General features: G+C 36.7%; 1 protein-coding gene across 3 annotated transcripts in view; it reads right to left on the minus strand.

Annotated features, from left to right (window-relative positions):
• LOC132620320 (two pore calcium channel protein 1A) overlaps positions 1-13,099 on the minus strand; it is a 102,646-nt gene that overhangs the window by 6,961 nt on the left and 82,586 nt on the right. The window contains exons 4-15 of one of the 3 annotated variants that reach the window (XM_060334984.1): positions 12,034-12,129; positions 9,737-9,861; positions 8,711-8,771; positions 8,354-8,520; positions 7,896-8,001; positions 7,679-7,756; positions 7,022-7,083; positions 5,305-5,425; positions 4,304-4,369; positions 4,083-4,226; positions 3,164-3,221; positions 451-558 (exon numbers count right to left, since the gene is read on the minus strand). In XM_060334984.1, the coding sequence (XP_060190967.1) occupies positions 451-558; positions 3,164-3,221; positions 4,083-4,226; positions 4,304-4,369; positions 5,305-5,425; positions 7,022-7,083; positions 7,679-7,756; positions 7,896-8,001; positions 8,354-8,520; positions 8,711-8,771; positions 9,737-9,861; positions 12,034-12,129 (1,192 nt within the window). The remainder of the gene's footprint in view (positions 1-450; positions 559-3,163; positions 3,222-4,082; positions 4,227-4,303; positions 4,370-5,304; positions 5,426-7,021; positions 7,084-7,678; positions 7,757-7,895; positions 8,002-8,353; positions 8,521-8,710; positions 8,772-9,736; positions 9,862-12,033; positions 12,130-13,099) is intronic. The other 2 variants (XM_060334985.1, XM_060334986.1) reach the window with 2 other exon arrangements.

Raw genomic sequence — 13,099 nt, forward strand, 5'->3', positions numbered from 1 at the left:
ACAGGGAGGATTGCCCAAGATCATAACCACAATCTGTTAACTCAACCAATGTGGGACTTAACACTCCCCTCCCGCTCAGGACTCAACCAGAACGTGGGTTAAGGAGCTCAAAATTGTGTATCACAACAACAGGGATCGATGGGTCTGGCTTTGATACCATGATAAGAAAATGGACCCTGGGCCTAACTCAACCCCCAAAACTTACTCATAAGGTGAGGACTGTCCAAAACCAGAACCACAACCCATAACCAATATGGAACTTCAAAAAAACTGCAAGCATTATCAAACGAAGGTGTGGTAGAATAGCGTACTGCAAATGATACTTTCAGATACAGACTGACATGTTACAAATTGAATATGAAGAGAGATAAGAAATACAACTATGAGTCAAACAATTTGAAATGTCAATCCACACAGTACTTGATATAAAATTAAACCTTTGAAACCTACCAATGACCAAAGTGATGACAAAATCAAATCGATTTTGGCCATCCCTCCAATAGTTCTCAAAACCGTAAGTGTACACTTTTAGTGCCATCTCGACAACATACAGCCAGCCTGTGCAACAAAATAGAAAATGGTAAAATCTCAAATATGCATAAGTCAAAGAAGTAAGCAAAGCACCACAATTTTAAGATGAGGGTCTGTGAAGAACAATGCTCCTGTAATTTTGAAAACAGTTTTGAAGTCAAAGAGGCAGAAATTCAAATATTCATATTAATTACTCAAAGTCTACAAGGTCATTACGCATTAATTGACTGTAGAGGGCAACTGCCAAGTCTAAGGATAAGAAAACAAAGTATCTAGTTCTTTAACATCAATACCCTTTCCCTTTCCGTAATGTCTTCATGCCTTAAGAGAAATTTCATTTGTTTACCCAAGCTCTGAGCAGGCCGAGAACGACATAACTTTCGCTATGTACATGGTACCCTGAATTATTAGCAGGATTATTCGGTGGTCAAAAGAGCATAAAACTTTCTTTCGGCTACATGAATCTAAAGAAGCTCAGATGCAACAGGAGACTGCATATCCAGGTAAGAAGTCGTTGCTTATCTGACTTGGTACTTTTCGGTTATTAAACGTTTTTCAGGCATCTTAAGTGAGACAATAAAAAAGGGAACATCCATGAGCCATAATGTGGGTTCTCCTGAGAGAGCGAAATATGAGAGCATTTGAAGGGGTTGAAAGTGATTGTATCTAATTTCCTTTTGGTGCACCCATGAGGTGCCTATGTGTATAGAACTATAGATGATTGGTTTTCTTTCGTAGAGAACCATGTTTTAGTGTAAGTTTTCTACTTTTTGGTATACTGCTTATATACAGGATTTGCCCCATCATTAATAAAATTACTTTACCAAAAAAAAAAAAAAAAAAAATCTTAAGGCAACATCCTAAGGTACTTCCCTAAAATGCGGATAGACAGAGGACAACCTCCTTGACAGATAAAATGACTAGCAAGGTCTCTTTTCGCCAATTTATCAGGCAATAGAGACATCACCATAAAGTTTTTATGGAACTTTCTAGAAACCTTTGCTGAGTATGATCATGGCAGGTGGACAATGAAACTTTTTTAGAAACAAAGAAGTGGTCCAGTGCTGCACCTTGCCATATTGCCAAACTTATTGGTGTCTTGTGCTTCTTTTATGATTCCTTTTATAAATGGTACTCCCTCTGTCTCAATTTATGTGTCTCACTTTCCTTTTTTCAAGTAATGTGATGGGCATTTGAACAAAAATTTCAAGTATTGTAATGGGAATTTGAACCTAGGACCCCCAGGTTTTTCTTGTACCCCTCAACTAGTTAATGCTTCAAGTGTAAACTTGCCAGAGGACGTGGATCATCTCTTACTACATTGACAGGTAGCGTCACGTCTATGCTGGCAGCTCTTTAGATGGTTCGGCAATACAATGGATCATGCCGGGTACTGTGAAGGATGATATATTCAGTAGGCCTTCAGAGGACGGAAGAGAAGACGTCAGCGGTCAGACATGGGATTTGCTCTATTAGCACTTATCTAGATCGTATGGAGGGAAAGAAATACGAGAGCTTTTGAAGGTAAATAGCATGATTTTGTACGTCTGAGGAATAGCGTCCTACTTTAATGTCTTTTTGATGTAACCATGAGGTTGCTATTTGTATAGAATATTGGGTGTGTCTAGTAGAGAGCCATATCTGTCTGTAGATGCTCTATTTTATGGTATACCTCTTATAAACAAAAGCTTTCCCATTTAAAAAAATTATACTTAATCAAGAAAAAAAAAGGGTGGTGCACTGTTAAGTAAGGATCTAACAATATTAAAGTCAAATCTCAAGAACTTAAAGTTAAGTCCTTTAATTCAACAGGGAGAATTGTTAGGAACAAAGAAAAAGTTTTAACATTTGAAATATCAAAATAAAAATGCAAAATACAACCAGCTGTGTACTAGATGTGTTCTGTGTGATGCAGCCAGAGAAAGTAACTCACATTTATTTATACATTGTCCTTTCACTATACAATTGTGGCAATTTTTCCTGAACATGGTAGGACTAAGTTGGACTATGCCGGCGAACAGCTGTGAGTTATTGAAGTGCTGGAACTATAATGGGGGAGCAGTAAGACAAAAGAGTTGGTGGAAACTTGTCCCAGCAGTTATTTGGTGGATAATTTGGAAGGAGAGGAACAATAGAGTTTTTGAAGACAAATGAAATTCTGTGCAGAAAATCAAGATGAATTGTGTCATTTTGTTTCACTTTTGGTATAAAGAAAACTATGTAGAAGAGGCTGAATCACTAGTTGATATGATAGGTTCCTTGTGAAGCAGTAGTCCTCAGCATGGTGGGGTGGTTTTTTTATGGCTGCACTGGCATGGTGCAGGTTTAATATATATATATATATATATATATATAAATATACATGTTACCAGTCTCAAAAAAAAAAAAATACAACCAGCAACTTTCAGAAGCCATATATTTATATCTCTGCCTTAAACTAATTAACCCTCTACTAGGTATGGCCTAGATATTTAATGTAAACGGCAACCGGAGTTGTTACCACTAACATAAAACAATCTGGGATAACTTTCTACCTATCGGGGTCGAAACTATAACCAGAATCAGAAGAATGAAAAAGCACACATCTAATTTCTAGAAATATTGATGCCCTGAAATTCATTATGTGACTTACCAAAGATGAACTCCACCTTCTGCCAAAAGGTTTGACCTGAGTTGTTCTGTATATCAAGCTAGAATTCACCAAAAGAAAAAGTCAGTGAGATTCATACTGAACTTAGAAAATATGTAAGCAAAAACAATGAGAAACGAATAGGATATTTCTTGAGTTGTTAGTCCTAGTCTCAAGTATTTTACATAAAAACACAAAACTCACCACCCAAAAAAGTTTCCTCATTGACATCCATGAAAGTTAAAAATAAATGAAATCATCACAAATAGCATAGCATCTGAGGAACTTGATTTTTCTTTTGGAGTGAGAATGTTGATCCTTTCCTCAAAACTCAGGTGGTCAGTAAGGTGTGACGGTCCTTTAAAACATAAATGATTTGGAAGAGGAGGTTTCTCTGAGGTACTTAAGCAGAAACTTGTATAGTGTCACTGTGTTATTCTTATCAGACATAGAAGAGAAACCCCCTCCCTTGATTGTGCATCCACACAGTATCGAAAGCACTAGACAGTAAATAAAGCAGAAAGGACAAAAGTTCCTCGATTGTTCATGTTCAATGTTCAGCAGCATGGCGGTTGGAGTCAGGAGGTACTCATTCTTATAACAAGGGGAAAGATGCCAGACACGCCACACTAAGCTTGATCAAGATCACAGTTTTAACAATTAGGCTAGTTGCTAGTTATGACTAGGTCGCGGGATCAGTGGTTGGTAATCTAATGGTAATGTATATTCTCCATGTCATTTTACTTTATAGACATGATTGTTCAAGAATTAACAGATCAGATACCAAAAGGAGTCAGTATCACTTCACAAGTTCAAATTAGACCACCACTAACAAACCTGTATGCTAGGGCTACTTTAAGCGTAGAAATATAATATATTTGGATCAAAATCCAAGTAGAGATTGTACAGAGTTTATTCATACCGTAGTTTCAATAATAACAGCAACAAGATTGACAAGGAGAATGAACACTATTATGTACTCAAACGTAGCGCCACGGACAAAGTCTCTCAACTTCTCTGATGCTGGTGAATGATAGAAATTTGGACAATATTCAAAGATTGGCCGCTGCAATTGAAAAACAGAACATGAAGGATTCTCTGGTTTAACCTTCAAACTGTAATTGAAAGGGTAAATGGACTCACTGATTCTTCCTTCTGAAATCTCAGTCCAATTGCAATGCACAGATCATTAAATTCTTCCAAACTTATCTGCATTTGAAACAGAGTTCATGAGAAGGATGGGAACAAAAATGAAGATGGAATTTTTAGTGACTGAGAAGATTTCGTCCATGAAAAGGATCAGATTCCTATAATTCAGACACTCATCTGGTTCCGTGAATAAATATGAGAAAGTTGAAGTTCTTAGACTTAGGCAGATCTAACAACTTGAAATGGTAAGGTACTAGATAGATGTGCTTATTTGTCATTTAAAAAAAAAAAAAAAGATAGATGTGCTTATTGCTTAGCATCAAGCTCTGGTGCTTCGTCATTCGACTTCATCACCCTTTCCGATAATACACCAAGTATTGATAGGATAAACCAACAATTTCGACTTTGAGAAGCAAACGGAAAATACATAATCCGTAGTTTAATCTACCACATATGTTTTCATAACTTAAGGGTAAATTCAAGTTTGAGACATTGAAGTACAAAACTCAAAAAAATAAATATCAACGACACAAGTTAAAAGAGTTTAAAATCCGTTTTCCATGTAACATAGTTCCTAGAAATGTTTGGCAAGCCTAATAGTTCTGTATACTCCATTATAAACATAAAATCTACTTCTGTGTGGTGTTGTGTGGTCAAGATCATCAAGATAAAGTGTAAAAATGAAAATAAAGCTAAAGCATAACAGTAAGAGAAGAGCCATAGTTGCTATTCATGTTGGCAACAATAAATAGTTCCGCAAAGAGGGGCATCACTGTGATGGTCACTATCCAAACAACATATACATAGAAAAAGGTAACCAACTCACAATACCAAAACAATTCAAAAGTTTCCAAAGAAACAATTAAAACATAAGCTGTCAAAATCACCATTCAATCATGAGAACAATTCAAATGTGTACAAACCAAAAAAAATGGGGAGTAACGAGAATGAAAGTACCTCACTGTATCAGAGAATTCAAAAGGATTCATAAGTACCTTAAAGTCACCAGTATCATCCAGCTCAGCGAATATTGACTCAAAATCATCTCCTGATATTTTCGGCAAAGTCCTGAAGACATTTAATGATGATGTATCAATGTGTACTGCGACGTGGAACCTTGATAGATATACGTGAAAGAAAAAGGGCATGACACATTCATGTATCCAAAGATAAGATAACATAAGTCAGTACAAACACAGCATTATCTGGAAACAGGAAAAGAAAGAATTTTAATTCTATCCCCAAACAAACAAACAACAACAACATACACAGTGTAATCTCACAATGTGGGGTCTAGGGAGGGTAGAGTGTACGCAGACCTTACCCCTAACTTGTAGAGATAGAGAGGCTGTTTCCGAAAGACAATAACAATTAAGAAAAGCAAAAGAGTATGAAGGGTAGATTTATTCCTAAGAATCAAATCCTTAATCACGACGTAAAATGTAATGCTTACTTTTAATTACCTGAACCCAGTTTGGTTTTGTATTTCCCCTACATGGATCTGTTTACTCAGTATGCTTAGTAACAGAAAATACCTTCTCAAACTCCTTGAAGACACTAGCTAAACTTATATCATAGGATGCTCCCAGCTTGTAATGAAACTATATGCAATAATCCTAGGTGTTTCTGTCAAAGTGACTTCAGGTTAAAGAGGAGTTTCCTAAACTTCCAAAATGATCGTCAAGTCAACATCAACAACTGATTGTCACAATTACAATGACCAGTGAGCACCTTAGTCAAAAGGTATGAAATGAGTTTTATCTATAAGCTACTCAACTGTCTTCTTCCTTCACACTCTGCTAGCTCATAACTATGATCAGCTTTCACAATTCTTATTAGGGATTGTTGTTTCACTGGTGTCCCCTTGGCTAGTAATTCAGGAAGGAGAGGCATCATGAATTCAGGGGTATATGATTACAAAATTGAACCAATATGGCCCACTATTATACACATATGAACTAGCTGTGTCACAAGCTAAATCCTGGTAAGCAAACCGACACACGTAGTTGCAGGTACTAGTACATGAACAATCAGTATTTTACAGGTGAACCATCAAATATAAGTGTTGGGAATGCTTCCTATCTTGTTATTGCACTCCGAAGTAAATCAGTATCACTATTTAAATATGGGAAACTCACCTAAATATGGGAAACTTACGTAAGTGTACAGCCATCTAGTTTACCAAACATGGCCGTAGTATACACTGCCTATACACTTCGGTTGAATAGGTAGTGTATATTATATGTATATTTAGTATACTTTATACACTACCTATACACTGTGTACATATTTTGTAAACTAGATGGCCGAATGATATTTGGTTGTAATTTTCCCTTTAAATATTCCTTTCTCTCAGATAAATGGAAGACATGATAGACAAAATTCAAATATTCCTTTATCTCAGATAAATGCAAGACTTCAGGGCTTAAGCGCGCCTTTGACAACACTGTGCAGTACTGGGGATGCTGTGTACAAAACACAGATTCACTACATTATCAGCTGGAAAGCTTTACAGCCAGCATGTTGATCTGGATTTTGTCAAACGGCCTTATCCAGTTCAAGTTGCGACAGCTAGGTCAATTTCAGTTTCAAGGAATGGCAGTAAGAGCCACACCACAAATGAAGACAATTAATGAGAAGAACTAGAGCATAGCAGCAGAACTCCAACACGCATGAAATGCATTGGGAGGTCACACGGAAAATCAACTTTACCTGTATTTGTTAAGTTCCTCAAACAGAAGGGTACACTGCTTCTTGTCGAGGACCCCAGTGTTCTGCAATGCCAAAAAGAACACAATTATAAAAGGAGTGGCAACCAAAAGATTTAAGGATACACAAAACCCCTTCTGAATCTTATATCTAAGATCAAATTTGGATATACCAGAAGGTGTTTGTCCAGTAGACCCATGCGGAACTGTATCAACTACCTCTTTCTAGTCTCAGTATAATCTATCTTCGAATACTGAATAGAATCCCAATCTATCTTCTAATACTGAATAGAATCCCGTCACGTTAAAGATTCTTATTAGACACTTTTTTGACACTTCGTTTGGCCCTTCTCCGTTAATAAAATTATTACTTTAGCAAAAAACTATAATCCCTCTTCTTTTTGGTGCTAAATTACATTCCCTTTAAATTTGATCTGTGCGCAAGAAAGGCAGGCAACTACATTCAATATACAGGATGCTTACATAAGATTAGTGGGGGAGAAGATTTTTATTGACAGCTGTTACTGCCACTCTTTTGGAAAAGGAAGAACAGGGATAGAAGCTTCTCTTCCATGGGTAAAAGGAAGGAAGAGAAGGGTATTAAATGCATGTAAACCACAGAAACTCAATTAGAGAACCAGTTATGAAGTGTCCTACTCACGCTGTCATCAATCAAGCTAAATGCTTTCTTCAAAGTCCTTAGCTTCATACGATCTTTTTCAGCCACTTGTTTTACAAGCTAAAACCAAAAGATAAGAAACAAATAAATAAATACGTGCAAAGTGCAAAATTTACAGGAAAAGTACGAACTATTGCAAACAGTAACATGGTAGCAATGATTTCTGATAGCTTGAAGCAAAAACGATGGAAGACCTTACCTCACTTTTGAAGCTATCATATACAACAGCAAGAACTAAGTTGGTAACAAAGTAAACGCCCAATAGCACGTACAGAATAAAAAACAGGCAATACCAACGCGACTCCCTGAAAGGACAAATACATACTACAGGTTTCAAGTCGGAAATTTACATAGAAATAAAAGTCAACTCAAACATTAACTTAAATAAGAGTAAAAACTCAGTAAGAAAGCTTGACGATGAGAGCAAAATGTACTTTGCCCAGGTGGCGCTCCTGTTATGAAGGTGGGAGACGCTATCTTTAATTATAGCAAAAAAAACATAACCAAAATTAAGAGCTTTTAATGGCAAAAACTAATTCTTTTATTATAAGGAATGGCGAAAACTATCTTACACATTAAAGATTCTAGATCTAGGTTAACTTCAACAATATTATAGAGAGTAAAAGGGAACTAAAGACAATTTTCTACGGCACTCACTTGTATGCAGGAACCCAGACCTCTGGACTGTTTGATGTGGTGAATAAAACAAGCATTTGGTACAACGTGATGCCATACGAAGTAAACGTCGTTTTCCCCTGCCGTGTGTCTTCAAAGAAGACAAACGCTAACCAGCTCGAGAACAGAAGAAATAAAGCAGATAAAGCCTGCATCGGGGAGGAAAGAGAACATAGACAAAAAGAGAAGTGTTTCGGTTAGCAATGAGTTGGAGAAAGGACGTAAGATGATAATATTCAGGTGTGAATTTTTTAGTTTATCATATCATCTAGCATATTGTGTCTGTTAAAAGCTATGCTATGAAATAACCAATAACCCTCAAAGACAAGGATAACTAACCACAACATTAAGGTAGGTACCAAGCATTCCTGCAAGGATGAAGAAGCTATCTCGTAATTCCCTATTGTCAAACGTATGAAATTAAGATCATATTAGCAACAACAGCTAAGAAACCAAGTAAATCAAGAAAAATAAAGTACATGATGTGGACCCCACATGCCATCTTTTTGAACCTTAGAAAGGGAGAAAAAGGGAAGGAACATCTAGTGGATTACACTGCTTAGGCCTCATTTCTTTGCACTTAATGGAGGTTTGAATCTGAGTAACTAAGATCTCAACCTATTAATAGGTCTGAATCATTCATATCTTGTTATAGAGTCTTAAAATCATTAAGATGTTCACTTAAAGATTCCTATGAATGTAACATTTTGTCCCTACTCTATTTATTACCACTGCCAACTTAGGCAGCCGCTGCCTGTTACTACCACCACCAATCACCACCAAACAACTACCGACGTCTACCTTCACCACCAACCACCTCCACAACCTTCCAAAACATATTTTACACATTTGAAGCTGATACAGCAAGTCAAAGGTGTCAACATGACCAGAGAGAGGGAGAACACAGTAATTAAAATCATATCTGGCCACTTCCATTCATTTCAAAAGTTGATAAAATGCAGCCATTTCACAGAACCACAGAAGATCAGGCCCACCTTTCCTTGGTGAGGTGGGGGAGGGTGCGAAAGCATTATGGACAATGAAAGAACATAAGCATGAAACTTTAATTTATTAACAGCAGTAGAACACAATGCTATTTTACTTAATATTTGGGGAAACAACAGCGAAAAATCTTACTTCTTTAAGGTCCTTCACATATAATACTGAAGTTACAAATTGCGTATAAAAACCATATTCCCAGTAATATTATATGTCACATTTTCAAGTTAAAGGAAAAAACAACTAGAAAAGAGAAAAGTGAGACCACTTGGAGGGAGAAGTCCGAGTGAAGAAAGTTAAAACATAAACATCAATAATGAGGTTGTGACTAGAATGAAAAATAGTAGTGATCCCGCTATGGCGTACCTAATGTTCAAAATAAAGAACACCACGCGGAGATAGGGTGCAATACGGAATGGCAGATAATAAAAGTCTGCTAGAAAGAGAATGTAGACCACAATATCCGCAACCAAGATTAACAGCAAACTGACCTGAAAAATTAAGCCAAATAAGAAAGAAATTGTTATTAACTAAATTTTACAATCAGTTTCTGTGGAAGTGTTAAGCAACCTAAGATTCACCAATTCAAAAGAACCTTCCAACAATTTCTTTACTCAAAAAACATTATGAAAAATCTAGTTCTGCAGGTTAGTTTTGAACATAAAACAGTTTAAGCAGAACCAAAAGAGTGGCTTTTGCACAAACATTGTGGGTTATTAGAGAGAGAACTTCTGTTGGAACTTACCCTCTGTGTGGAAAGGAATTGAATGGAAGTACAAAGAGGAAAATAGAAAGGGATTCTGTTATGTTCATTCTTTTCAACAATCCAGAGGCTAATGTCAGTGATTGTTGGACACCACAGGGTTGGAATTTATCTTTTAGGAGGCTACAAAATGATTGGCAAGTGGAGAGAGTGGCCAAATTGCTAGAAGAAATAGGGATGTTTCCTGGCACCAACAATGCACCTGACTCATTGAGATGGAAACATAGGGAAGATGGGGTTTTCACTGTTAGCAGGGCTTACAAAATGGAAAGCAACCAGCAAAACAACAGACGCAAAAGCTTGTGGAGAAAGGTTTGGAGAAACTTAGCACCAACCAAAGTAAAATGCTTTACATGGTTGGTTGCTAGGAGGGCTTGCTTGACACATGAAATTCTGAAGAAAAAAGGAATGATTGTAGTATCTTGGTGTTCACTATGTGGGAAAACAGAAGAGACCAACAACCATTTATTTTTGCATTGTAGCTTCACAACACAAATTTGGGCCATCTTTCTTAGTCTCACAGAAACAAAGTGGACCATGCCTGAACATACTGCAGATTTGCTAAGTTGTTGGATTAGGAGAGGGGGAAGTAAGAGTCAGAAGGCATGGTGGAGGATAATCCCACACTGCATATGGTGGACAGTGTGGAAAGAAAGGAATAGTAGAAATTTTGAAGATAGGTCCAATTCCATTTAGAAGGTTAAGTGGAATTGTATTGTATCTTTTTATTTCTGGTGTAAAGAAAAAGATATAGAGGAAACAGAACAGTTGGTAGAATTATTAGCATCTCTGTAAGTATTTCTCTCTTTGTTTTTCTTTTAAAGGTCCCCAGCATTATATCTCCATAATGCTGAAGAATACCAATTACCATTTTCCAAAAAAAAAAAGTGATTCTGTTATTTAAAATTACAAATATAGATATTATCTTTTTTGATAACCGTGGTGATTACAAATACAGATATATTTAAAATTACAAATACAGATATGGATTTGGGGTTGAATTAGGCCCAACATCCATTTCTTTACATGGTATCAGAGCCGGATCCATCCCAATTCTTTGTTTTCACCAATGTTGGACCCCATTTATATTGTTCATGCTCCAGTTGGCAGGCCTGGGCGTGCGGGGGGTTGAGTTCTCCCACATCAGCTAGGGATGAGGGACCTGGTCTCTTTATATGGACTTGGGAAATCCTCCCCTCATGAGTTAGCTTTTGGGGTTGAGTTAGGCCCAAGATCCATTTCTTAACAGTTTCTTCATAAACAGAAATATGCACTTGGTTGATTAATTAGATGCTTCTTATTCTCTTTCCAGTGAGGAGAGAAGGTCCCCGTCTTTTCCAATGTAATATAATTTTATTTTTTCATTTCCAATTAGTAATATACTCCATAATCCAATGTGCTAAAAAGAGTTACTTCTTCCGGTGTTTGATATTGAACGTAGAATATAAGGAAAATGGGGAAGGAGAGGAGGAGGAAGAGACCAACTGCAGGCTCAATATGATGCCTTTCCTCATGACAAATTGGTAGTCTTTATTTCTGTATCAAAAGAAGGTGCTAAGTCACTCTCGATTTCGCTTCGATGACTTGTTCTTTCAGTCATCCATTGCTAACTGCTGTAAGAAATTTTGGCAAAAATGAGTTCCCTGTTATGCATTATTCATCTTACCATGTTTTTTTTTTTTCTTCAACTGCAGATATCCGACATCCCACAACCAATATATTTCTCCTTCTACTTTTAGGGAGAAGAGTGACAAGAACATCAATAAAAAAGCACTAACTTCAGAGTCAGACTATCTTCACAAAAAAGTTATCCTTTACAAGGAGGAATGGAAATGTATGAAAAAAAATTAAAAGAGAACCAGTCATAACGAGAGAACATAAAAGGACTGGTATCAAATACCTTCAGTCTGTTGAGACGACTTTTCCAGTAGATATTGCAGCCTTCATATGATAAGGGAAATAAAATGTGTATTACAAGAAGTAGAAGAGTAACACCCTGCAGATGACAGTTTGAAAGAAAATGTTAGTAAGCCCAGGAAGAATGAGGTAGTCTACCCAGCTAAGTAGATATCGCTGGTGTTAATGTTTGTGCATTTCATACGATTCTCCTACAGCCTCATATATGACTACAGAAGTTCCTCTTCTCAAGCTACCTAGCTAACTACATATATGTGATAGTATATGCATGCAGAGTTGGCCTCTATTATTCAATATTGGACCAAAGAATTTTCCTCTTTTAATGCTATATAGTAAAGCCAGTAAAGAATAAGAACAAGAAACAATGAAAAAGAAATCCTCACGAGCAAATAAGAACTGTCCCTAATTCTCGTGTAATAATAATGCAGCTATGGTTTTAAAAATGAACAAGAAGTCCTAGTTTTCCTTATTCAAACTTCCTTTACAACAACAACAACAAATAAGCTTCAATCAAAAACAAGTTGAGGTTGACTATACGAATTCTCACTATCCACATTGCACTATATGAATTCTCACTATCCACATCGCACCAATAAGCCCCTCTCACTATAACTATAACAACAACTATCAATAAAAAATAACAGTAATAAGCTTATTTGGTATTAGAAGTTCTCTACCGGCATAAATCTTTTTGGCAACGAGTAAAAACCCCATAGCAACAACCTAAAGTAAATGTCCTGATATGACTAAAACTAACCCCAACTAATTGATATTGCATGAATAGCTTCTCTCCACTGTGCCAAACTTTTCACAAGGTGTGCATGGATTCCAAGAGATTTTAGGTCTTTCAAGACAATTTCCTTTCGTGTAATTCTAAGTTTACCACATTCCTTCAAACACCTTCATTCACCAGATGGTTAGACCTACAGACGGATGCATCTGGAGGTCAACGTAGGACATGACCAAGCCAGCCCAAGCTACTTCTGTAAATTTATCCTCTATTTATGCTTCTTGCACCTTCTGTTGAATGTGATCATTTTTAATCTTGT

The sequence above is a fragment of the Lycium barbarum genome, chromosome 11 (genome assembly GCF_019175385.1).
Source record: "Lycium barbarum isolate Lr01 chromosome 11, ASM1917538v2, whole genome shotgun sequence".
NCBI lineage: Eukaryota > Viridiplantae > Streptophyta > Magnoliopsida > Solanales > Solanaceae > Lycium > Lycium barbarum.